At 37.4% G+C, this 27,798-nt stretch overlaps 1 protein-coding gene across 1 annotated transcript in view; it reads right to left on the bottom strand.

Moving 5' to 3' along the window:
- Positions 1-27,798, bottom strand: part of LOC129431271 (cyclin-dependent kinase-like 5) — a 50,319-nt gene that overhangs the window by 8,572 nt on the left and 13,949 nt on the right. Inside the window, exons 3-12 of the mRNA XM_055189088.2 lie at positions 24,861-24,895; positions 9,793-9,838; positions 9,017-9,153; positions 8,816-8,936; positions 8,641-8,700; positions 7,740-7,830; positions 7,478-7,667; positions 5,854-5,934; positions 2,495-2,658; positions 38-1,082 (exon numbers count right to left, since the gene is read on the bottom strand). Coding sequence (XP_055045063.2) covers positions 38-1,082; positions 2,495-2,658; positions 5,854-5,934; positions 7,478-7,667; positions 7,740-7,830; positions 8,641-8,700; positions 8,816-8,936; positions 9,017-9,127 — 1,863 coding nt within the window. The 5' untranslated portion in view covers positions 9,128-9,153; positions 9,793-9,838; positions 24,861-24,895. The remainder of the gene's footprint in view (positions 1-37; positions 1,083-2,494; positions 2,659-5,853; positions 5,935-7,477; positions 7,668-7,739; positions 7,831-8,640; positions 8,701-8,815; positions 8,937-9,016; positions 9,154-9,792; positions 9,839-24,860; positions 24,896-27,798) is intronic.

The following is a 27,798-nucleotide window of genomic DNA, read 5'->3' on the forward strand; positions in this document are numbered from 1 at the left end:
ACGAACAGAAGGATGAGATAAATCAGTTTCAACCAACCCTGATGTCATCCAACCCCGCGTCACGTGAGACGGAGCTGCCCATCTGTCTCGGCAGGGTTCGATGCTGTAGCTGAGGGGTGAGGAGCTGTAAACTGCTCGCCCTGGTGGGCAATCCCTGACCTACTGCTAATCCGCCCGTCTCGCCCCCGTGGGGTCGACCCCGTTCCCTTCGCACGTACATGGAATGCCTGTGGGGTCGCTGCTGGGAGGAGAAGGGGCTGGTGTAGCCCACGCCATAGGGTAAATCACGAGAGGAGGCGAGGTTAAGTCCTCCTATACCTCCGGGGTCGAGCGAATCGGCGGGGTTGCCCTCGTTCTGTTGCTGGCTCTTTTGCCGGGATGAGGAGCGTCGGACGGACGTCTCCGGCGCGCTTCCCTCCCGCTCCCCCTTACCGCGACGTCCTACGACGGGACTGTGTGCAGAACGCTCACCGTGCTGCAGTGAAGGGCTGCCCGTTGTCGGCAGGTTCAAGTTCAAGTTGAGGTCCAGGCAGCTGCCGGGGAAGTACCGGGGAGATCCGGCGGACTCGTCCGGGTGGAGGCGCATGTCGCTGAGGTTAGTCACGGACTTTGCGTCGGCGAGCGCTCCGTGACTCTTTGATAGACTCAGGTAGGAGGACGACCCTTTCCCTGTCGCAGACTCGCCGTAACCGTGACGATTCTGTTTCTCTCGGTCTCCTGTTAGCGTGTTAGTCTTGCCCTCCACAAAGGAATGGCGGTTTTGGGAACGAGGCGTGTTCGATTTCAGGTATTTCGCCCCCGGTCCGTCCGTGGGTTTCCCAAAGTCAAAGTCGGCGACTTTAGATTTGGCCTCCTTTGCGTGCTGCAAACTGGCCAGGTCTTTACCGCAGGACGCAGAGCGGTTGAGTGGTTGAAAGGATTTGGAATGCATAACCGGACTCAAGCTGTTGGCGGACGGTACCGATCCGTTGAGGAAAGACTCCGCGTTGGACGGGTGAAGGTCTTCGTGGCTGTGACGCGGCAGACTAGAGCAGTCTCGACTGTTAGTGCGATGGTGACCTGAAGACTTCACAACATGACCCCTAAATACACACAGAAAGATTAGCATGAATATTAAGGGCATTACAATATGTCCTAAACATTTATTACACAAATACTAAATACATTTAACATCTAGTAAAAGAAAGTAGCAGTTTTAATTTAGTAAAAGTAAGGCAGTACTCAATTTTTAACTCTTTCTCCGCCATTGACGAGTTATTTCGGCAATTAATAGAGAAATTGCTTCCTTGCCTAGGGCTGTCACAATTATTAAATAATTGTCTCATTGTGATTGTTTGCCCTTATTGCGATGATTTTAGATCACCGCAATGATTGCATATCTCTCTAATAACACAAGGGGGAGCTGCAGCACCTGTATGAAACAGACATGTGGTCCAGTACTAATATGACCTTAGTAGGATTGGCTACTATTTAAGGCCTGTTCTGGTATAGTCCGTTTATTTTGATTGCATTTTTTTTTTGTTTTTTTTACACTTTATTGTGTTTATTTGTTATGAAGAATTTTCAGTTTTTGAAAGATTTACTCATTAAATAATTACTTTTTAAATGTGTGTTATGTGTATTCATACTTACTGGCAGGTAAATCTTGCAAAAGATTGAATTTAAATAATCACAACGTGTAAAAAAAATGTCATGAACTAACAAAAAATCTATGAGAATTAAACGCCAAAGCCCTAAAACAGGCAATGAATCGCCATAATCGTCAAAATTTATTAGACAATTAACCGCCAGCCACATTTCATAATCGTGACAGCCCTATCCCTGCCATTGATGAGTTTTTACACCAATCCATATTTCTGCTATTATCCACCAGGTGGTGCTCTTACTCAACTTATAAAACACTGAAGCATCCACTGATCCAAAAAAAGTTAAAACTCTGTGTATGTTTTGATCATCGTTCTAAATCTGATCTCTTAACAACATTTCTTTACAAAAATGCAATTACTTCAGGTTTTTGCTCAAATTTTTGTATTTTTGAAGAAGTTTGTTTGTTTTTAAAGCTGATGGTCTGTTTTATATTTGATATATTGTATGTTTACATGTTTAAAGAAGAACATTTTATGGAAGGCATTAAACTTTTGTGAAAAATCATAAAAAATGCTGGCGCTGGCAACTTTTTAAAACAATGCTGGTGGGGAAAGAGTTAATGTACTAAAGTATTAAATGTAAAACAACAAGTTATATTTCTAAAATGTATTGGAGTAAAAGACAAACACTCTGATGAAGTACAGATACTTGAAAAATCTTTCACTACTTTCCACCTTTGGTCACATCACAACAACACAGCATGTAACATGCAAAGATAAATATTTCAAACAGTAGAACGCCATTTCATGGATAATTTCTAAATACAGTGTGTGTATAGTATGCTACAGTTCTGACCAAGTTCTTTCTGAATGAAACATGCTAGCAGAATCGTATTACTCCTCGTGACCTGTTGGGGGCGCTGTTGTCAAGTAGAGGTTTCCTCTTAGATGATCGGATGGGTGTGGGTGTAAGCGGGGCGGGTCGCTCCGACAGTCGTAGGGTCTGGAAAGCGTGATGGTTCAGACTCTGTTCTGTTAGAAAACGCTCGTTTGGGTTTAACAACAACAGGTTCTGAAAAAAACAAAAACGACATGAAAACTTCTGTTAGACCGTTTTGTGAAATATGTTCATGTCACACGTAACGCACTTCAAAAACTAACACATTTTACATAAAGAAAATTAAAAAGATTTTTATGATTCTTAAAAATATCAGCATTGTAGCATTTCATGACAATTAAGCACAAATCTTCAATATCATAAGAAATATTCTAAATGGTGATTTGATTTTATTATCTGTAAATGCAGGGTCTAAAACAGCATGAATGCAGAACAACAAATAAATAAAAACAACTTCAACCAGAGTCTTAGAAATCTGATTCGTTGATTAAATCTTATCAGTGGTATTACATAAATGTTGTTTTTAGGGATCTGTTTGTTTCTCTGTCATTAATAATGGCGTCACTGTGGACATTTCAGCTTTAATGGTGATGCAGCGGGTGAGTCAGTTTACAGGTGAAGAATGAGAGTCCATTAAAAAGATCCCACTTCATCTACTGCACAACATTACTCAGACAGACATTATAATGACAAGAGATCAGCACATAAATGAAGGTTTGAGTCATTTACATGTGCGTGAGGGGAAAGATGACAAAGATATAAACCAAAACAGTAATGCTTTTATTATTTCATAGGGGTTTATAATGAGAACGCTAGGAATGGCAGGAAATCCTTCAACTTTCATTTCAGTTTCCGTCTCTGTCCACTAACATACGTCAGACACACAAAATCTAATAAATATCCTGTGTGACAAACCCACAATGTTTGCTTTTACATGATTTAATGTAACATTGAGGACAATCACAGCTCTATCCACCTTATTTTCAAACATTGAAGTAAATGATGTGATGTATTTCCCTGTTTTGTGTGAGACTTCCATTTCAAAAGCGGTCGTGGGAGCATAAAACATGATTAAAAATAGTTATGGTTAATATTTACTACACCTGCCATGTATTACCCAGTGTGAGGATGAAATGAAGAAGTGGCCTGATATCATATACAGATATATTCAATTATTTTGTGACGGGTCTATTTATAAAAGCACAGAGGTATGCCAATACCTGTATAATGGGAAAGTCGAGTGTTTGTATGTGAAATAGACCAAGAATTCGTGTTTTTAACTTTTTAGTTTGGTTTAAATGTCACAACTGTCCCTCTGGGGTAAGGTTTTATTTAACGCAATTTTTAATTGACTTGTTTGAGTTTTTATGGCAACACATCGAGCTTCACATGGACAGTCAGCAGCATCTTTCTCATTCAACACATTGTAAGTTATATGAACAAACTATAAAAAACATATTTAACTACTACATTTATTCAGTATTGTTTTAGTATAATAGTATAACTGAATAATAACTAATAAGCGGTTTATGTCGCATATATGCTGTACTGTAATCGCATTTTGTAATAATGTAGGGGTGCGGGGGGCAAAAACTAACGCGGGGTTAATTGTAACACGGACTGTTTACATTGTTGCACAAGGTTGAGAGTTTTGGTTTTTTTTCACGCTGCCAAAAGACCCCACAAATTATTGGAAATGTATAATGTTTTTCCAGAGAGATATTGATGAACGAGTGTTTTGGTGGCATGTAAGTAAATTTTTTCATCATATGTTTTTTTTTTCTGTTTCTAAGTTGGGTGTGTAAGATACCAAATCCAATGCTATGTCATATTAATCAGTGTCCTGCTGACTAAAACATAGCATCAATTTGCAGCTCTTAGCAACTTTTTTGGTGGGCTTGAAAATATTTTGACCCACCAGGGTTAATTGTAACGCTGTGTTAACCCTCAGCACTTACGATATGAAAACAGCTCATTATGGTTGTAGTATGTAGTATGGTTATTACTGACTGGGTCACATATATAAAAATGTCATAATTGTGCGGCTTTTTCTCACATATTTAGACATTTGCATCCATTTATAATTGAACTATTGTTAGAAAAGGGCTGGATGAATGAATACAGTGTCTATTATAGACAAATATATAATCAATATCCACTAACCCCCTGCCTGTTCCAATGAACCGCACCTATGGGGTAACGTTTGCACTTCTGTCATGTTTGTTGTAATTGTCCAAGAATGGTAAGTACTAGAAACAAACTTTAAATGTTCATTTGTAGCAGAGATGTGTGTGTTGCTTGTGTAAAAATATAATTAATCAAACTCAAATATTTTTTGAATGATTGAGCCCAAACCAAAAAGCGTTAGGTTGTGCCCCAATCTCCCATATAGAATGCAGAATAAATAAATCAGCTAAATCAGCATATTTTATCAGAATAATATTAGTTGTTTTTAACAATTATTGTATTCATTGTTCACTGGCAGTGTCTATGAAAGGTTTTACTGAAAGGATGTGTTGATACAGATAATGGGTTCACGTGCGTCACATCCACATTCAGCTCTTGTGCGTGAATAATGGTTAAAACAAATGCTTTGTAGAGATTTACTGCGTTTGTATCAGCTATTATGGCAACCCCTAACTGCACAAGTTATGCCGGTCTTCCTGGATTTCATAACAACATGGATTCAAATTCTACGACGAATTACTCTCTGTAATGTATTACATTGTCTTTTCATAATTTTAAGGCCGTAAAACAGGTGCACTCCGTGTACACTTTAGGTTTTTTGACTGTAGCATGTAAAGCTGTGGTAAAACTATATTTCAGCTAGCATGGACACACTTGTAATGCAGGAAGGCTTCAATGTATCGGAGATCGACAAAGGTGTAAAAGATACATGAATTGGGTTTGGCTTAGCAAAATGGCAATGGCAAGCATTTTAGTTTGTAAGCTAAAAAAAATCTAATAGCCAGGTACATGTCTTTGCATAGTGTTTTGTTATGCCACTGGAGACTTCAATATGTTAATAATTACAAAAAAACTGCTAGCTTAGCTAGCTAGGTTAAAAGAATAACTTGGCCTAAAAAAATCCAGTCTGATTTTTCCCCCGTTCACATCCCTGTAACAAACATCATCTAGCTAGCCAAAACGGCACAAGATGGCGGCGCCCACATTTATGTCAAAAATAAGGTGGATTAACTACATCACTGCCCATCACTAAGTTACATCAACTCTACACCTAAACTTAAACCTGATGAATCTGTGAATTACAATAAAAAACATTTATATCTATATTAATTTTTTTCAGTAATTTTACAAATCATCGTGATTTTTTTTAAAGATTTAAGCAGGTACACACTGATCTCATACCTTCATTAGATCAAGCATGACTGGACTGATGATTCCAAGATATCTTCTCTCCAGTGTTTGTGGATGACTCACTGATGGGAACTACACACACACACACACACACATATTATTGTATGACTGCTAAACTCATCATAACTCAAATCACATCATCTAAACCAGGGGTCTCCAACCTTTTTATGAGCAAGGGCTACCACAATGGATAAAACCAGCTGGAGGGCTACTTTTTGATATAGTCTACTTAAAACTTTTTTGTTTTACTTGTTTATTTTATTTTATTTGACTTGTTTATATGTTTTAGTATTGTTTAAAATTTTAACATACGTAAACCAAGCCAAGCTAATATAAAAAAATATGTAATTAATAAATAATACAGTTGAGACTATTAATAGAATGTGCTTTGGCGGGCACCTCACAGACTCTGTGCGGGCTACCTGGTGCCCGCGGGCACCACGTTGGTGACCCCTGATCTAAACTATTTTATTCTACTGTTTGATAACTCTTGTCACTATGGTGATAGTTTTTATAAGTTTATAAGAAGTTTATGGATTATTTCAAGAGTTTGGTTCCAAAACGCAATAAACACCATTAAAAAAATAGTTACCACCAAAATCAGTATTGTATCAGGTCCGTATTAAAAAGTTAATTTTAAACAAAATACAATATCCGCTGTCATATTTTCTCCCTTTTTTCCGAAACGCGATAAACGCCACTCCTCCTCCTCCTCTGCGGAATGCAATAAATCTGCTCAACCAATCACAGCGCACCATTCCACGCACTGTTAACAATAATGGTGGCGCGTTAAATACACAAAGAAAGTTTTCCTCATCTACTTTGTACTTCGTGATCAACAAACAAACAAAAACAAAAGAATACTTTTGATGGCATTGTGGTGGTTTTCTGTGGTGTGGAAGAAATGTAAGCCATCAACATCTAATAATTTACATGAGAGACACTCAGGCGAAGGAAAAATGCCGGCAGCATGAAGTTTCTGTCGTGTTAACACATTGACCCAGAGGCTCTTATGAAAAATTTTCCATTATTTTACTTGAAGTCAACGAAATTCGAGCAGGACCAAAACATTATAGCTGATCGCTGTGAAAAAAGTTTAGCGATGACGTCCAAGTATAACAGCAGCAATGACAGTGATCTTAATATGACAAAGTGTTTTGATTAATGTCATTAATGTTTATTTTTTTAATCAGTGTATATCACTAGTCGACTAAATGAATATGGTAAAGATGAATGCACATTTATATATTGATTCAATAGATTTATAGCATTTTGAAAAAAAAAACTTGTAATGCATTTTGTGGAAAAAAATAATTCGTTTTTATAATAAATCTTTGAAAATCAAGTTATGGATTAGAATATTTAATGTTATAATAACCTAAAGATGCTATGTGAAAGTTTGTAACAGAAAATAGTGGTTTTCATCTTGTCACTTTCTTGGTATAGAAAACACATTTTTACCCAAATTAGTCAAAATGGATTTATTGCGTTTGGAACCAAACTCTTCATTTGTACTTCATTTGTTGTCTATTCGTTCCAAAACATCTTAAAATGTTAACATGAAGTGTCATAATGACCCAGCAGTAAAATCAGATTTTGAGAGAAACAGACTGACCCGTAGGCCGTGAAATCGTGGATTATTGTAGAAGAGCTTCATCTGCTCTGGAGGCAGAGGTCCAAGAACCTTCTGGATGGTGAAGAGCTGATCAATCTCACTCTCACCTGGAAATAAAGGCTGACCGTCACTCAACTCGCCCAGTATACATCCCACTGACCACATGTCCACTGCTTTCCCATACGGAGCTCTGAAACAGAAAGTTCATCGTTAATGACAATCCTCACTCATCTAACTCTCACTTCTGTGATGTTTCTCTCACCCGAGCAGAAGTTCTGGTGAGCGATACCATCTGGTCGCCACATACTCGGTGTAGTTTGCATCTGTACCTTCAGAGAGATCCCGCGCAAAACCTACCACAGAAATAACACACACACATCAGATCAGATAGATGTTTTTGTAGCTCAGTGGGTGGAGCAGTGTGAGTAAACACTTTACTTGAAGGGGTGATCATAAGACTGACATACACCTTCATAATATTGAGATGACACATGAACATGAAGGACATTTATGCAAGTTTATGACAACTGTCATTCGCTTAATTATGCCATTTTTAATGCATAGATGACATTGTTTGAGAAGTTTTTATGACAACTTGACATCAAGACAACATACATCATTTTTTAGGGATTTTTAGGGCATTTTTAATTAAATGATTAAGATCATGTTAAGATTGAAATTAAACTCTGATGCTCATCTTATCATTAGATTATGAGAATTTAACCTGAATTTCACAGACAGGATCTCATTTATAATAATGTTGCACAATAATTAAAAGTTGCACAATTCCAAACTCAGCCAAAAGGCAGAGGACCTGGCAACGCTGCCTAGCTTTAAACCAAGTTGGTTGTGCGGTAAGAAGCACCTGATAAACATGCAGCTTGTGTTGTATGAAAACAAACTTCTTGACTTTGATCGAGCAGTTCACGCTGTATGAAGAAACAGCACCTGACTTTAATTATAAGCACACCGTTCGCGCTGTATGAAGCAGATGTGTGTTCATAATGTCCGACGGTGGTGTGGACCAAATAATTGATGATGAAATTTGTTGACAACAAATGTCTTTATCAATTTTTATCAATTTTAGTTGTTGCATATTAAATTCTGATTGATTGCACTGCTCTGATTGGTCCTTGAATGATGACATGACTGCAAAAACTTACCAAAGTCACAAAGTTTGAGCACATCATCAGAGCTGATCAGCAGATTCTCGGGTTTGATATCTAAAGAGAGAAACAGAGATGTAAGTGTGTGTGTGTGTGTGTGTGTGTGTGTGTGTGTGTGTGTGTGTGTGTGTGTGTGTGTGTGTGTGTGTGTGTGTGTGTGTGTGTGTCTCACCCCTGTGGACGATGTCGTTCTGGTGGCACCAGTTAATGGCTTTGATCAGTTGAAAGATGTAGTTTCGAACCTTCTCAGGTGAAGCTCCGTTTGGCATGTCCTCCAACAACTCCAGCATGTTCTATAACACACAAACACACACATCAGATGAGTTTAATACATCAAACACAATCAAACTGAAGATCTCCAGGTCTTTCTTACCTTCTCCACATATTCAAACACCAAGTAGAGTTTCCCCCGCCGGCGAAACGCCTCCTTTAGCTCCACGATGTTCTCCTGCTTCAGCGTGCGGAGCATCTTTAACTCCCTCATGGTCGTCTCCTTCACCTCCTCATTTTCTGCATGGTCAGAGCAAAACTTCATCTCACCTCTCTCATGTTTTATCATCTTTACCAAACGAAAATTTTACGTTTGTGATTAATGTTACTATAAATGCACAATACTGTATGTTAGTCGAGATTCGTTTTTTTTCAGTCCCTGAATTGCTTTCAAGTAAGAAACTCATTTTATTTTCTTTGCACGTAAAAACTAAGAAATTCTGCCAACAACATAAGAAATCACATGATAATGTCTCTCATGAGCAGCTGTGATACTGAACAAACACTATCTACAGCAAACAAACACCACTTTCAATGAAAAGCCTGCAAGCTAAGCATACAAGTATTTTACCGGTCTGAAAGTGAGCTGAAGGTCTTGTGGGTCAGCTGAACATTGCATAAGCGGTGCAAAAGATCATGGGTTTGATTTCCAGGGATAACACACTTACTGTGTAAAGCTTGTAATGCATCATTTCACTTTGCATCAAATCACTTTGAATAAAAGCATCTTATAAAGATAAAGTGGTTGATTGTATTGATGTTATATCTATCAATGTGTAAAGCAGATTACAGCTTATTTCCCATCTACAGATATTTGTGTTATACATGAAAACTGCACTGAAAGAGATTTCAGCATCTGCTGTGTAAAAGAGGTCGTACATTCACTGTCCTTGAACTTCTTAATAGCCACAATTTCATTGGTCTCCTAAAATAGAGAAAAGAGATGCTGATGAGAATACATACACACAAACATACACAAAACATTTCTAGGGATGATAATATTCATTATGTGCTGGTTTGTGTGTTTATGTGCAACAGTTTTACTGAAATTTCATTCATTGCTCATTTTGAACTCTTATTCATCACATTTATGAATCGAGTGAAGTTTGATGTCTGTGATGTTATTGGTTCATACAGATCATAATGGAGCGTGCAGTTTCAGATCTTTCATTTCTGGATGAATTTTTACATTTCTTTAAGAAAACTGACACTATTGATTGCAAAATATTTTAACTAAAACTACAATAACTGAAATACAATTTAACACATTTACATGAAAAATCTATTGACAAGTAGAATAGTCCTGTTAAAGGCTGATAAAATAAATGTTTTATTGAGTAGCTGTACTGCTCTCTGTCTCTCTCTCTCTCTCTCTCTCTCTCTCTCTCTCTCTCTCTCTCTCTCTCTCTCTCTCTCTCTCTCTCTCTCTCTCTCTCTCTCTCTCTCTCGGCCTATTTAACACTGTCAGTATAAACTCTCAGCGTCCTCTTCTGCTCTACTTTCATTATAAAGAGGAATAAAACAGTGAGAGACAAAATTCACAGATACACAAAGCTAATTCTATTGAAGTTTACTTAATCCCACATGAGGTCAGCAATGACACAAATGTGCATGTGCGCTCATAAAAATAAAATTAAATCATTTCATCATTAAAATTTAATCAAAAATCATCATTAAATCATAACTTGAATGTTTCTCCTGTATTTCATTAGTGGTCTCATCTGTTTCAGATTATATTATAAGTTACAAATATGATACATAAAGTAAACAAAATTAAGGAATCCATGCCCAAAAATGCACAAGACACCCAGATGACCTGTTTTTTTTTTTTACTAATACTGTGTTCACCTTCAGAACTGCCTTAATTCTACGTGGCATTGATTCAACAAGGTGCTGAAAGCATTCTTTAGAAATGTTGTCCCATATTGATAAGAGAGCATCTTGCAGTTGATGGAGATTTGTGGGATGCACATCCAGGACACGAAGCTCCCGTTCCACCACATCCCAAAGATGCTCTATTGGATTGAGATCTGGTGACTGTGGGGACCATTTTAGTACAGTGAACTCATTATCATGTTCAAGAAACCAATTTGAAATTATTTGAGCTTTGTGACATGGTGCATTATCCTGCTGGAAGTAGCCATCAGAGGATGAGTACATGGTGGTCATAAACGGATGAACATGGTCAGAAACAATGCTCAGGTAGGCCGTGGCATTTAAACGATGCCCAATTAGCACGAAGGGGCCTAAAGTGTGCCAAGAAAACCTCCCCTACACCATTACACCACCACCAGCAGCCTGCACAGTGGTAACAAGACATGATGTATCCATGTTCTCATTCTGTTTATGCCAAATTCTGGCTCTACCATCTGAATGTCTCAACAGAAATCGAGACTCATCAGACCAGGCAACATTTTTCCAGTCTTCAACTGTCCAATTGTGGTACCCGGTGGGGTCTTCTGCTGTTGTAGCCCATCCGCCTCAAGGTTGTGCGTGTTGTGGCTTCACAAATGCTTTGTTGCATACCTCGGTTGTAACGAGTGGTTATTTCAGTGAAAGTTGCTCTTCTATCAGCTTGAATCAGTCGGCTCATTCTCCTCTGACCTCTAGCATCAACAAGGCATTTTCACCCACAGGACTGCCGCATACTGGATGTTTTTCCCTTTTCACACCATTCTTCGTAAACCCTAGAAATGATCCCAGTTACTGAGCAGATCGTGAAATACTCAGATCGGCCCGTCTGGCACCAACAACAATGCCACGCTCAAAATTGCTTAAATCATCTTTCATTCCCACTCTGACATTCAGTTTGGAGTTCAGGAGATTGTCTTGACCAGGACCACACCACTAAATGCATTGAAGCAACTGCCATGTGATTGGTTGATTAGATAAATGCATTAATGAGAAATTGAACAGGTGTTCCTAATAATCCTTTAGGTAAGTGTCTAATAAACATATCTTTTCCAGAAAAACAAACCCTTTTCTTCTTTCTCTATAAACAGATGTATGAGCCATATAGTAATTGCATCCTTAAAATGAATTGGTTGATTGTTATTCACATTTCTGTAAATTGTTTTGGATAAAAATGTACTAAATGCTTGTTAAATGTCAAATAATAAAATGCGACAAGATTGTAGAAACCGACCCCTTAACATTCTAGGTTTTGTGTTTTGTTTTGTCGTATTAGTCTGTCCAGCACATAATCTGTCCTTCATTAAAACTTAAACACTCAATAACTGACAGCAGAAGGTCTGACACAGGTCAGAGGTCATGGATGCTTACACCTGTCGTACATTCACTTCTGTGACTCATGGTTTATCAGTGACCTCTGACCCCACCCTAGCTCAGACCAGGACAGATGAGTTAATGATTGATTGGTCTGTCAGATCCTGAAGGTACTTTGATGATTGGTTGTGCTTGCAAACATGGTTGTGGTCATATCTGAGGCTTCTAGAGCTCTCCAGAGATATCATTACTGAGAGAGAGAGAGAGAGAAATAGAGAGAGAGAGAGAGAGAGAGAGCTGTACAGGCAGACAATGACTATTTTACAGATGTTGTGAAAACTTTATCTGGGTTTGCATGGACTGGATCACATATAACATTATTCTGCATTCAGTCTGCAAATATCAGAGTCTTGCCAAGGTAGAGAACACATCAATAAGAATAAAAGACCCCAAAGACTGCTTTATAAAAGAGTAAACAAAGCAGATTTTTGACAACACCATTAATAATGACTAATGGAAGAAGTTTCTCATCCAGCGCCCAGCGTGAGGTGTACACTACACACACACACATAAAAAACACCACACAAACTAAACACTTAGTGCAAAGAGAAGTAATTAGAGTCCATTTGTAGGTCTGCTGCACAGAAACAACATTAGACAAAAAGGTATTTTTAGTTAAGTAAAGAGGACTGCGCGTGTGAAACTCTCCATCTGTATTTTAACACCAAAAATAAAGAAATGATTTTTAAAGGTTAGCATACTTGCAACTTTCTCTTGTTTGTAAGAAATGTTTTTGCATAAGAACATTAAACCTGAAGTAGATTATCTAAGAGAGCCCAAATATCTCAGATCAGCCTGAAGGGTCTGCGCTCGCTCTCCATAAACAAACCCACCGACCGCCGCAGGATAATATTAAATGTTGGAAGTGAGTGACACTCCATCTCTGTTATAAGTAAACATGCAGCGCTGAATAATTCATTCACTTCAGTGACATCACACAGTTACGTGTGTTAACGCTACCGGTCGTGCAGGAAATTAGATTCTAACAGCAATTAGCATGTCATGAATATTCATAGTACACCGTTTCACGATTGGTTGGGCCAAACGGAAGCTTGCTGAGATGAAAACAACAAGAGAAGGAGAGTTATTTTAATCTCTTTTATAACATGATGCTAATGCTCGCACCACAGATTATTTACTTCTGCACATCCATGATAAAGAAGGACATTAAAAAAAACACAGCATCACATAAAGACCATACAGCACTAGATGATGCAGTGAAGGTTAGATTGTCTGAAGGTCCAGAAAACATCCCTAAAATAACCAACCTGTGACCACAGACGTGTTTGCCCCCCCCCCCTCTCTCATTCACACATTGAAGGATCTCTGAATGCCCTACTCAGATGACCTATTTTACACTCCATTACACATAAAACTCTCCTTTCTCTGTTTTTCTTCTCGTCTCAAACAGACTCATCTTCGTTTAAAGTAAATCTCATCATGTGAAGCACATAAGAATTCTGCTTCCTATCATTTTCAACATCATTTGGCTCAGTGCAAGCATACGATGACTTAAAATGCAATCGAGGTAGGACACTCACAAGGTATATGAACAAAACTAGTGGTTTAACACTTAACACTGAAATAAGAAATAATTGACGATGACCCGTTGAATTATTTAAAAATAATGCACCCCTAAGGTGGTATTGAGTCATTAATAATTCAATGGACTAGAGTCCATTATTCTGCTTATACCACGATTATCACAGACATTGCTATGGTGGTTATTTTAATCTCATAAACTCTTTTAAATCACATTTATTTCCAAAATTATATAAGTTATGAAGCACAAAGTTTTCTGTAAATGTATCCATTTACTCCAAAATATGTGGGTAGGGGACTCTTTTAAAGTACACATATTTCATTGCTAAAAAACAACATTATTTTGTTTTGATATAGTATAATGTGTTTGCGTGGTTTATGGTTAAAAACACATTATTTTCTAAATACCGTACGCTCCAGATTCCACTCTCTTCCTGAAACACACAGACCTGAAAAGCTCTGTGTCCCTGATTGGCCAGCTAATCTGTACGTTGTGATTGGCCTGAATACCTCTGATACCTCATGTTTGAAAGATTTGCTCGCAATGCTATGCTAACACAAAATAACTAACAGGCTATGAGTCCGAAGCGGTCGTGTCTACATCTATAATCTCAGGAAGTAAACTGTTGCCCACAATCCATGTGTTTGTTGTAGTCCAAGTAAAGAGATTTAAGTTGGCGATGATAACTCGAGTCATTGTTTACTTTGGGACCTTTTGCATATCGTTAACATGTACTAATACACACTTACACACCAAAGGAAAATGTAAAAAAGATGAATTGGAAAATAGGTGCTCTTTAAATTCAAGCATGCCCAATTTTGCAAAAAAGCTAATAGTACTGCAGAGCATAAGAGACATGTGACAATCAGTTGTGCATTTATATAAAAACAATGCATACCCATTGAACATTTCTCAACCAATCAGAATAAAGCATTCAACAGCCCTGTGAAATAAACCTATACACTTTACTGCCCATTAGAATAAATGTTAAACTATGAACTACCAATGATATGTTTTAATAGAAACACACATACACGTGCATTGTCTTACTAAAGCGTGTGCATAATAAATAAACAATATTCATGCAGGAATGCTGCAGTATGATTCATCATGTTGTGGGAATGTTTAAATCTAGATTTCCTTATCACAACACAGACCTCAGATCAGAGCAAAACTGACCTACAAAAACAGTGCTGAGATCAAGAGTTTGTAGGTTTATCAATGACAAAAGCAAACAGTGTGTGTGTGTGTGTGTGTGTGTGTGTGTGTGTGTGTGTGTGTGTGTGTGTGTGTGTGTGTGTGTGTGTGTGTGTGTGCGTGCGTGCGTGCGTGCGTGCGTGCGTGCGTGTGCGTGCCATTAATGTTTAAACAGTTAGGTGACTACAAGCCACCTTTAACATGAACCACACATCAAATTCATTAAAACAAAACCACACGGGGGGTTTCTGAGAGACATTTCTTTTAATCCATTTTTTGTTTATCCATCAGTCCTGTCTGTTGCTGATGAAAGCACCCTGACCAGTCACAATGTTTCAAGTAACTTGATAATTACTATTTCAACCAACTTAACATGAATCCAGCTTAATATGGATTTTACAGGAGTCTCTCATCTCTTTTCTGTCAAAATGCACAGCATGTCCTCTCAAATTTTAATAAGTGTTTGTCTTCATATGTAAGATGTTTAACCATATATTTCCAAAAGATACAAAGACAATCACAGGAATTTTGCCAACACAATGTGTAGTTATGACATCTGCCAGAAGGGGGCAAACTTGAGGAGTGAAATGTGCCCTTCACCTCTGATCTCAGACCAGCATGAGTAATAATTCCAATACTTTAACCATGAAGCAATGCAAGTACATCAGAACCATAGCCGTAGTGCAAGGTGTGTTTAAACAGACTTAAACCACAAACACACACTTACATACACACACCCTCACACACAAACACTCTTATACACACCAGACACAACTAGATCTCTCTCTCTCTCTCTCTCTCTCTCTCTCTCTCTCTCACACACACACACACACTAAAGTCTCTTCTCTGTGTGCACCTGCATCCATCCAGAACAAATGAGTGAGAAATAAAACTCTCAGTGAGTATAAATAGCTCGTGTGAGAGAGGGGTTTAGTCCACGGACACATTTCAATGACCTACATATTCTCCTCATTCCTGCATCAAGAAACAAAGTATTATTGTACACAAGTTTTCTGTGAAATATCTGGTCCCGTATTCATGAAAAATCTTAGTGCAAATAGTTGCTCCTAAAATTCTTAGAAATGTGGGCCTTTAAATGCAAGAAAGTCTTCTAGTAAAGAAAGAAATAATTCAAAGGTCTAAATTGTAAGGAGTATGTATGAGGACTTTTAAGAGTTTCTTTAGCAGCTGGGAAATAAACAGAACGCAAAAAGGGAGACTTAAAGTGTTGCACATAATGCGTGACATTGAGTTAATAACACACAACACATTAGATTGTGTAGGGATCATGTTTGTGACCAATCTTATGAGACGTGCTAACACAGCGCAGAAATACCATAGTGCCAGAAATAGAAATAATCACTACATTAACTACAGTAACTGATTCAGCGACTATGCAGCAGAGATGATTTGGGTCTGTTACAGACTTATATAAGCAAAAAGATCACACGAACATACAGAAACTCATGTTGTCGTTTATTGTCTATCATCAAATACGTTAATTATGACATTAACAGCATGGGACGTAAAGGATAAAGAAAACATACTGTATACAAATAAATAGAGCATGTGTGTGTAATAGATCTGTAATCTGTAATAGAGCCTATTCTGAAATTGTCATAGTAGGTGCATGTCCACTGTGAGAGACATAATCTCTATAACCCTAACCCTAACCCTAACCCTAACCCTAACCCATCTAAAAAAAATCCAGAAATCACAATATATGATTTTTTAACTATTTATTTGTATGATACAGCTGCAAATAAGTATTTGAACACCTGTCTATCAGCTAGAATTCTGACCCTCAAAGACCTGTTAGTCTGCCTTCAAAATGTCCACCTCCACTCCATTTATTATACTAAATTAGATGCACCTGTTTGAGGTCGTTTGCTGCATAAAGACACCTGTCCACACCATACAATCAGTAAGAATCCAACTACTAACATGGCCAAGACCAAAAAGCTGTCTAAAAGACACTAGAGACAAAATTGTACACCTCCACAAGGCTGGAAAGGGCTACGGGGGAAATTGCCAAGCAGCTTGGTGAAAACAGGTCCACTGTTGGAACAGTCATTAGAAAATGGAAGAAGCTAAACATGACTGTCAATCTCCCTCGGACTGGGGCTCCATGCACGATCTCATCTCGTGGGGTTTCAATGTTCCTAAGAAAGGTGAGAAATCAGCCCAGAACTACACGGGAGGAGCTGGTCAATACCTGAAAAGAGCTGGGACCACCGTTTCCAAGGTTACTGTTGGTAATACACTAAGACGTCTTGCATGGCATGGAAGGTTCCCCTGCTTAAACCAGCACATGTTCAGGACCATCTTAAGTTTGCCAATGACCATTTGGATGATCCAGAGGAGTCATGGGAGAAAGTCATTTGGTCAGATGACACCAAAATAGAACTTTGTAGAATGTATTTGGAGGAAGAAGAATGATGAGTACCATCCCAAGAACACCATCCCTACTGTGAAGCATGGGGGTGGTAGCATCATGCTTTGGGGGTGTTTTTCTGCACATGGGACAGGGCGACTGCACTGTTTTAAGGAGAGGATGACCGGGACCATGTATTGTGAGATTATATACACAACAAGCTGCTGCTGCTTCATCTTTGTTTGTGGGTTTACTGGCCAAGCAGGTTCTTCTTTGGATGTTGCACTGCTACTGTGATTACACGCATGGATACTGCCTACTAGCGGTCTGTATGTGTAATTGCACAACGACCAGATGATGACGCAGAAGTATATATAAAAACAAGCGCGTCAAGGATACGCCGTAAGACCTATGCACAACTATAATGAGCCCTTTAGAGTTGCTCTCTATTGTCCTGAATCACTCTTAAACTAAGACTTCCACGTAGAAGTTTTTAAGCTAAATCAAAAGATTTCTGAGAGGATTTTAAGAAGTTTTAAGAATACAGGCCCTGAAATCTTTTTTTCCATTAGGCCACCAGCACTCTAAAAATGCCTGGGGTATTTTTTATAGAGGACGAAGTTGGTCCCTACATGTCAATAACCGATTAATCGACCAATAGTTTTAAACTCTTTCCCCGCCATTGACGAGATATCTCGTCAATCAAGAGAAAACGCTTCTCCGCCAATGACGAGTATTTCCGTCTTTCCGCTATTATCCACTAAGTGGCGGCCTTCCAAAACTTTTTAAACCCGGAAGTATTGCCCTATGGCAAGCTGCTGCATGTCCGTGTCTGTTTTAAAGATCGCTCTAAATGGGATCTCTATGAAAAGTCCGTCACAAAAATGGAATTATCTCTGCTTTTTGCTCAAAATGTGGTGTTTTTGCAGAAACCTACCCATATTCAAAAGCTGATTACAATAGATCTACTGAAGGTAGGATGAAACGTTTTTTTTTTTGTTTGAAAGCAGAGGGTCTGTTCTTTCATTTGGTATATTGTATGTTTATATATTTGTAGAAGAACATTTTCTGGAAGGCATTAAACTTGAAAAACGCTGGCGCTGGCTGGCAACTTTTTTTAAAAACGCTGGCGGTGAAAGAGTTAAAATGAATACTGGATAAAAAACAAACATAAAACTCAAAGTGAAACAGTGCTGAAATATATTACAAAGTAATAAAACAACAGTACTGAACCATGAAAATGTGCTACATGAAATAAATGTATAAATATATTAATTATATGAATAAGTATTTCTGTGAAATACTCCAACTGGTAAAATTCAAATGCCATAAATGTCTATTATATGTGTAGTCTTGTACTTTATTTGATTCTTTTTTTAACACTTAATGATTATCTAATCAAAATAACAAAAGATTCTTTTTGAACTGAAATCAGATTGTAATTTGTTGGATATGTTAATGTAGCCGACAGCTGCATGTAGTTCACGTTCTCTCATTATTTTCTTAAAATATGGATAAATCATGGATAAAAGTAACCAGCTGGATATAAACTAATGCAAATTGATTGTAATAATCATGACATTAAACATTTGGGTTGGATTTATCTGTACGTATTTTTTTTTAGGTATTAATATTATTTCCCTGTCAGCCTTGACGACAAACTTAGGTTTCTGCTGTTGTTTCTTTGCCTGCATCATCTATTCAGCAAATTCATTACTTCATAAGCAACAGATGCACCCCGTGCATGGATTTATTTGTCGATAGCCGATTGTTCCACCAATTAACTATCGGTGCCGATTAATCAGTCTACCTCTACGTTTTAACCCATAATGGATAAATATTGGACAGAGAACACATGCTGGGTTAAAAATGGCTGATACTTGGTTATAATAACCCAGCAGTTGGGTTAAAAGAATCCAGCATTGGGTCAATTTTAACCCAGCCGTGTGTTCTGTCCAATATTTACCCATTATGGGTTAAAAATAAGCCAGCCATTTTTAGATTGGGGCTTTATTGGGGCTCACTGCCTTTGTGGAAACTTAAAAAAGAAATCAACTACAAAATCTACTCCAGTGTTTTTGTGAGATGAAGCAACTGCTTGTTAAATTTCACCCCAAACAACAGTCTGACAGATCTCCACAAACCAGATATCATTCAGACTTTCCACAACCCGACTTGCAGAATCATGCACACATCAATTCACACAAAGAGTGCAGATTACAGCCAGCGATCTTCTCACGCGTACAAAAACAGCCTCATATCTGAATCCTATACGTGTTTATCTGAACTTGTGCTTGTTGACACAGCAGCTTCTGAATGCATAATTGGTCTCTTACAAATGAAATCTCAACATTTAATAAGCATTCGAAAGCCTTGAAGGGGTTTATCTGACGTCTTTAAATATGAGGGGAGGCGGTCGGATCATGCAGTGTGAAGCAATTAATTACGGTGAACTGCACAAACAAGACGTGCAGGTTTGTTAAACTCATTCGACGGCATGTCGAGACACAACTGAAGAACAACACGCAAAACCACAATGTTTGTTAAAGCGCATGGTGACACAGACTAGATCAAATATTATGACTACCACACCTGTCAAATAAAAGAAATGCATAGCTTTTAAACTGTGCTATAAATCACATCTCCATGCAGGATTATTCACATCAGGTGATATGATGTCCAGACTGTAAATCTGCTCAAACCAGTTGGATCTCAGCTGAGTCAACATTCACTTTTTGTTTTACAAGTCATCAAATTATTTCAGGCTTTCATCCAGGGAATTACAGAGACCAGGCAGATGGAAACGACTCTAAACATAAAAGAAATCAACGGTGTTCAGCAGATGAAGAGACAGCAGAGGAAAGCAATGGGTTAACTTATCAGCTTTAAATACAGAAAAAATCAAACTGACACACTGAGTTGTGTATAAACTCATAGACAAGAGACGCAGTGCCACTTATATGAGGATACAGGACAGGGGTCTTTAATTTGGGAGACATTTTAAACATGTAAATATGATGCGGGCCAAACTTTCACCCCTTTTTTTACCTATTAAAAATATTATTATTATTATTAAATATGTTATAACTTGTGTTGTTTTTGTTACTTTTTGATATAGGTCATAAAAAGGAAAAGAATATAAAAAACATCAAAAAAACAAAAAAGACACACATATTGTATCCAGCATTTTGCCTTTTAATCGCTGAAAACTCAGATTTTATTTTTTTAATATTTTAAAACAATTAATATTGCACAAAAATGTGCACATATAAACATTCATCACATGTATTTTTGTATAGCACTAACTGTAATGCAAAGCTCTTAAACTTATTTTGTTTATAACTCTTTAACTTTCATAAATTGTTATATTTCAAGTATTCACAACATATAGCCTGTAGTCTTCTCCTAATTATTAAAATAGCATTTTTCATTTTTAATATTTTAAAGATATATAAAACGCATTTCCATTGTACACTACATTTGGATGCTACTGTCGGTGTTCGCCCCCTAGTGGCAGTCGTAATGAAATTTTTGTTTAATCGTTAATCCGTGTTAACCATGGGAGAGAAGCTATAATCTATAAATATATTTATACTTAATCATTTACTCATCAGTAATCAATCGTTATAAAAGGATTCAAGCGTTACTGATAAACAAAAATATATCAATCACGTCCGGTTGACGTGTCACATGCAGTGTACAGGTAGTCGTACAAGTAAATTTTTTTAATGCATCCAATGCTGAAATTGCAGCCCATGCAACCTCTTTCCGACTCTCCTTCAGTTAATTTGCCGTCATTTGTCATGTACAGTGGAAAGGTGGCTTTAAAGTAATCACGCTGATTTAAAATCAGACAAAGATGACTGGCGGCCCAGATTTGGCCCACAGTCGGCCAGTTGGCTAGTCCTGGATGATGACATGAAAATGCAGCCTATTTTTCCTATGGAGTACAACTTAAACGTATACACATGTAAACATTTTAACGCATTTAAACAGAATGTTGCCTGCTTTAGCATAATGATGATCTCAAAGCCAACAGACATAGACTAAAACTCACCATACTATCACAGGGCTTTAATATCAGATGTAAATGAGAGACTCATTGAAACACAATTAGATGGAGATGAAGACTGATGAGTTTGACAGTATAACTGCTCTATTGAGATGAAGGACTGCTGGTGAAAACGCTCACAAAAGTCTAATGAAAAGCATGCGGCGTCTGTAAGTGTGGGGTCATTATCAGACTCCAGACATGATGCCCTGACAGACCTCTCATTATTAACAGTCTGACTCATAAATCTTCTTAATTAAGCAGCTCAGAGATCAAAGCAACAGCTGAGAATCTAACCCGGCTCTTTCACGTGATGCTTAAAGGATTATAATCCCGCCCTAAATATAGATGATCAGTCAGATGAACACTATGATTGGTTTTACATCTTGGGTCAGGTAGATGGTACTCAGAAAGTATACATAAATAGTTGTTTTAACCAAAAATGCCACATAAGATAAAACATATTGAATAAAGATGAAAGTTATAAGTGAAAATATTTTGTTACCTTTTTGACCAACTCATGGTGGATATCTATTTTTAGATGTCTATTTTTCTATTACAGGTTTACCATATTACTTACAGATACACCTGTGAATACAAAAGCATCTGTAGCCTAACACTCATAGATGTCAGTATGAAGGCTATGATATCAGATTTATGACACTGTAAAAACAACAAAATCTTAGCACTAAGTTCAGCTAGCATTTTCTTGTTTACTCAACTTTTGGGCCAAGTAGTTTACCTGACTTAAAGGTGGACTTTGTAACTTTTCAAAGGATCTCTTGACAGAAATGCAATATAATCTATCAGTGGTGTATCCACCTGTTTCTCGAACCTGGAAGTAAGTGATGTGACGTATTTCCTTTCCTGTCCGAGACTTCCGTTTCAATAGCCAGCCGGTAGAAAACAGTGTAGTGGGAGCACGCATTTCATAATAAACATTAACAAGCCAGTCAAAACGGCACACTTGTGTCCTTCGCAATATACTTCCATTAGCTTTAGTGGCTCACCGGAAGTCATAAACAAGAAAGCTCAAAGATGGCGTTTTGAAAGGTATGCCAACCACAGAATTCAACATCATGCAATGCACGCTGGGAACTTACAACTCCTTGTTTACTTTTAAAAGAGTTTGTTCAGATTACACTTTTTGGCAAGTTAAGTATTTACGTCCAGTTAACCTACAGTGCAGCTGGTGAAACAAAACACGAAAAATTACTGAGTGTACCCTCAAATAATCACACCAGCCTGTGTGTGTGTGTGTGTGTGTGTGTGTGTGTGTGTGTGTGTGCGCGCGCGTGCGTGCATGCGTGTGTGTGTGATGAAGTGATTCTTGTGAGCAGCTGTGTTGGCACTGAATCAGATTCAGTGTAAAATCTAGAGCTGATCATTTCAGACAGAGACGTTTATACTTGAATCACACTTATTCACAGTCACACATATATAAATAGATGCACCAGTACACACACATACAAAATACAAAATCTGCAATAAAAACTATTTCCTAACGGGATAGAAAGCAATTCAAGACATAAACTTTGAAAGCATTTGGCAAAAGGCAGGCAGACATCTGAACTTGACTATAATCAGTACTGCTGTGTTAGTTCATATTGATCTACTGTTTGTGTTTCACATGCTGGAAACAAATCAATAACCTTCAACATGAGATCAAACAGGTTTCCCCAACCACACCAAATAATGACAAACATGTTGATAGTTGACTGACTGTAGACTATCTGCTCAGAACACAAGGAGTACTTGGATATGTGGACTGAACACCTAACTAAAGCTTTCCTCATTAAGCTCAATAATTTCAAATCAACACATATTTCTCTTGACAAACTTTAAAACTAAACTAGAATGGAGAGTGTCACACAATAACACGATGGGCCCTATTTTAAACATCTAAGTTCAGGGTCTAAAATGGTGTGTCCGAATCCACTTTTGATAATTTAACAACAGGAAAAATGGTGTATGCGCCTGGCACACAGTCTAAAAGGGTTGTTCCTATTCCCGTAATGAGTAATGGGTGTGTTTTGGGTGTAATGTTCAATAAACAAATGAGAGTCTCAGCTATCATCCCCTTTAAAAGCCAGCTGCGCTCACGCCAAGGCAAATTGCATATTTACATAGCGGGATTTGTAAGCAGAAAAACTGTAAGCAAAAGGAGAAGAAGACCACCGGTTTAAGTGAAATAGTTATTTGTGTAATTGAAGCTTTGGTTCTCTTTAAATGTCTTTAATTCAGTAATAGAGTAATAAGTTAAAAAGCAGTTTTTTAATTGCTGATAAAATATGATGCATGATCACTGTAATCTCAACATTTTTTTATAAGAATAATTTACAAATGTGCAAAAAAAAAGAAGGTTTGCATAAGTAAAAATGTTTTGTTATTGGTAACAAACAGGAGATTTTATATTACTTAAAAATATTACTTAAAAATTATTTCTCATCTCACCATTTCCAAGGTACAAAGTCATCATATACAATAAATCCACAGGGTAGCATTCAAAAAAATCTAAATAAATGCAATATTAGCACTTTTTAAAGCAAAATTAAAATGATCTGCTTACTTGCGCCTTCTAACGTCCTGTAATCTGTCATTTATGTCCAAGAGACTCAATAATAATCTTTTACATTTGAATCCTTTAATTTCAATCCATGCATGTAAAAATAAGTGCGTGGTCTTCCCGCTTATAGGCACATATTGCTAACGCGCTCATTAAATAACAAAAACAATATTGCATCATTGACTTCACGCTTTAAACCAGGTTTCAGTTGGTCAATGGCGTAGTCTATTTTAGTTGCCTCAAAATTGCAATGGGCCAACCGTGCGTCTGAACACACCTCGTTTTCAAGCCAGCACGCCCATGAGTGCAAATGCATTTGCAACGTCAAACAACACGCAGTTGGACGTGAAAATAATAACTGTGCCGTGGTGAAATAGCAAAAACACTTTGTGTATGATGTATGATAGGGCCCGTGTGTTCGGGGTTATGCCAGTGAGCGAGCAAGCGAGACAGAGAGAGAAAGAGAAACGGATGAGATTGCCACAGAGACTCCATCTGTCTCACGACCGTTGGTTGTTCAGGAGCAGAGCTGCTCATGGCTGGAGGAGATATTAATAACTAAACTCACCATATGTTACATCATGACCATTTTCTGTTTGCACTGAACCGAAACCTGTTACTATTGTTTCTGCTCTGATCCACCAGCTCACCGCTTACTGCATACTGAGACTTACTGGACACTGAATACTGCATACTATTTTTTATACAACGTGGAAAAGTGTGAAATATCCATGAGTTATATTTACTATCTGAAACGTGTTTATAAATGCACACAAGGACAAACTGCAATCCAGGTATTGCACAATGTGCACTCATACTACAATAGTAGTAGACAGTATGCTTATCCACAGTGTGTGTAGTATGTGAATGCTTAGACACAATTCAAACATAAAGTTAAAGGGAATCGCTCTGAAAGAAAGGCAAATCTTACCTTGTGTCTGCACTTCAAGACGACACCATAGGCCCCTGTACGACAGAGAGAGAGAGAAACAGAGAGGTTTTACTGTTTGAGTTTTCTCTCATTGCCTTATTTTACTGTCTTGATTCTCAGCAAATGCATTTAAGTCTGCCAAAACCCAAAGAAGGTTTTGTGTCTGTGATCTGAAAGAGAAAGACTGAAGAAGACCCGAGGCATTGATTTACACGTTTACCTGCCGTCACCTCCAGAGAGACTTTAAATCAAGACAACTGCTAAGAATTCATTTAATAAGAATTCATTAAAACCTTCATATTAGCATGTTTAGTAAAAACAAACCATAAACTGCCTCTCAGGTGTGCATAAATAAACAACAGCGTGTGGTTTATGTGTCTATGTGGGCTGTGTGTTGAGTCCTGGCACTGAAGATCATATATCAGTTTTATCTGTACAGTCCCTCAAGACCTGCAGGAACCGAGGAACCCATCCAACAACAGATCTGAGCTGCGTCACACAGGAATCATTATCGCTCACAGGTCTGTACTGAAAAGGTTACAGCGAGAAGCGCAAAAACAAGGTAATAAAATGCAACCAAACATGTAATCATGCATACTTAGAATAGCAAAATAAACAAAGTCACAATCACTTAAAAGAGAAGAAAAACACAGAAACTATGTACAAGAAATTCATCTGCCACTTGCTGAAGCAGCCAAATTAGACAAAGGCCAAGTTGAACAGGTTGTGTGACATGCCCGAATCCTTTAAAACCATATGTCACGTTCATTTTACATACTGCAGGGACTGTACTGGCTAATATAATAATAATCATGCTTTCAATAAGAGTTTGAGATAAGATTACATTTTTAATGACAATAAAAAGATACACTGTAAAAATGATTGTGTGCCTTAATCGATTTAACATAATAAATTGACTAAACCATATTAAAAAAATGTAATTCTTAAGTGATGCAAGTAATTCGAGTAATATTAAATGAGCACATTATTGAGTAAACTCAACTGAAAGGTGTAGTGGAGGATTTTCTTGAATTTTTAAAAAATGCAATTGCGCAACACTCCTGATTGACAACTAGGAAGACCAATAGTCTTGATGATCCACCCGGAAAAAGAAAATCCTCCGCAATACCTTTAACTTTTTAATGTATAATCCACTTAAATTTGTAAAAGGAAATTAACTTTTAATTTAATAATTTTGTGTTGAAAACTACATGAATGATTTTAGTAGACACTTTACTAGAAAGTGGACTTGTAGTTCCCAGCATGTTTGCGCAAGTAAAATTTGAACTTAAACTCTATTTTATATGTTTTTAATTCAAAAGAAAGACTTATTAGTGTTTAATGTTCATTTATCTTTCAGATTTCAAAGAGTTTCTGTTTCATCTTTGAGTTTTGTAGTTGTTTAGAAGCGTGCTGCTTGTGTTTAAAGACTGCAGGTGACACAATAAAAGTCATGATGTGTTAATTCACTCAATGAGCAATAACTGTGCTAATGTCAGTACTGAGATCAGTCTGTTCTTACTTGCTCATCATAATGTGGTATATCATTACAAATATGTAAAGAAAATAAGTAATTTTATATGATTAAATCAGGAAGATTCCATTAAAGAAGTGACCTTTTAAAGTACTTTATTATGTAATATTTTTTAAGTAGATATCACATCATTACTACAGTGTAATTTTACTAGTAGATATACTTAATTTCCATATGTGTGAAATTTACTTGCAAAATATTCATGCAAAAACTTGCAAAATAAAAATTATAAAATGGGAAGTTCTGGTTCTTCATTCTGATGTGCGTTCTAAGCCGTGATAAAATACACTGGTAACCCACCACGGTTCAGACCGCATTACATAAGTACCACTGCGCCACTGTTGCTGCGTACTGATTTATGAAAATAAACACCACAGTCTTTAATCATATTTTTAATTTTTCTACAATTGCACAATTAATGGCGATATCCAGATAAATGTCAATAAATATTGTTGAGTCATCTCGTCGATAAAGAAAAAACGTTGTCTGAGGAGTTTCTAACTCAAGTTCATACGTCCGCTATTATCCACTAGATGGCGATCTTATCCAACTTAAACACTGACGCATTCACTCAACACTGAAAACACAGCGTGTAAGTTTTGATGGCTTTGAATCTGATCTCTTACAAAAGTTCTTCACAAAAACTGAAATTATCTCCGCTTTTAGCTAAAAAATTTGAGAGGTGATAAAAAACAAATGAAGGTAGGATGAAACTTTTTTTTTTTTTGAAAGCGGATGGACTGTTCTTTCATTTGATATTTTATGTTTATTTAAAGAAGATAATTTTTCTGCAACGCATTTAACTAAAACTGAGTGGTAACTTAAAAAAAAAAACCCGCTGATGGGGAAAGAGTTCAGCATGCTTCCAACTGCACTCTGATTCTGAGGAACTACTTTGTTTGGCGGAAGAGTAATATTTGTACTAATATAATTACAACTTATTTGTGTTTCATTTTATGAAAACCTGCTATGTATATGAAGTAACCGTTTTATAAAAGCAATAAGCCCAGCGAAGCAGTGGTGTTACAGTGCATTTTATAACAGCTAAGGCCTAACAACGCCCCTTAGCTGTTATAAAATGCACTGGTAACCCATTGCTTCGCGGGGCTTATTGCTTTAATCTGTGGAGTATTTTGAGCTAAAAGTTCACATATGTACTCTGGGGACACCAAAGAATTATTTGACATCTTAAAAAAGTCTGGTGAAATGTCTCCTTTAATCATGATATTTTTCTTACTAAATTACATCGATCCACCTTAGAAGGCCTTTATTAACCCACTGGAGCCATGTGGATTACTTCTGTGAAGGATGAATGAACTTTTTTGGGGTTTTAAAATTTCCAGCCCTGTTTACTACCATTTAAAAACTTGGAAGAGCCAGGACATTTTCTAATATAACTTCAAT

The sequence above is a fragment of the Misgurnus anguillicaudatus genome, chromosome 13, assembly GCF_027580225.2.
Source record: "Misgurnus anguillicaudatus chromosome 13, ASM2758022v2, whole genome shotgun sequence".
In the NCBI taxonomy this organism is placed as follows: Eukaryota; Metazoa; Chordata; class Actinopteri; order Cypriniformes; family Cobitidae; genus Misgurnus; species Misgurnus anguillicaudatus.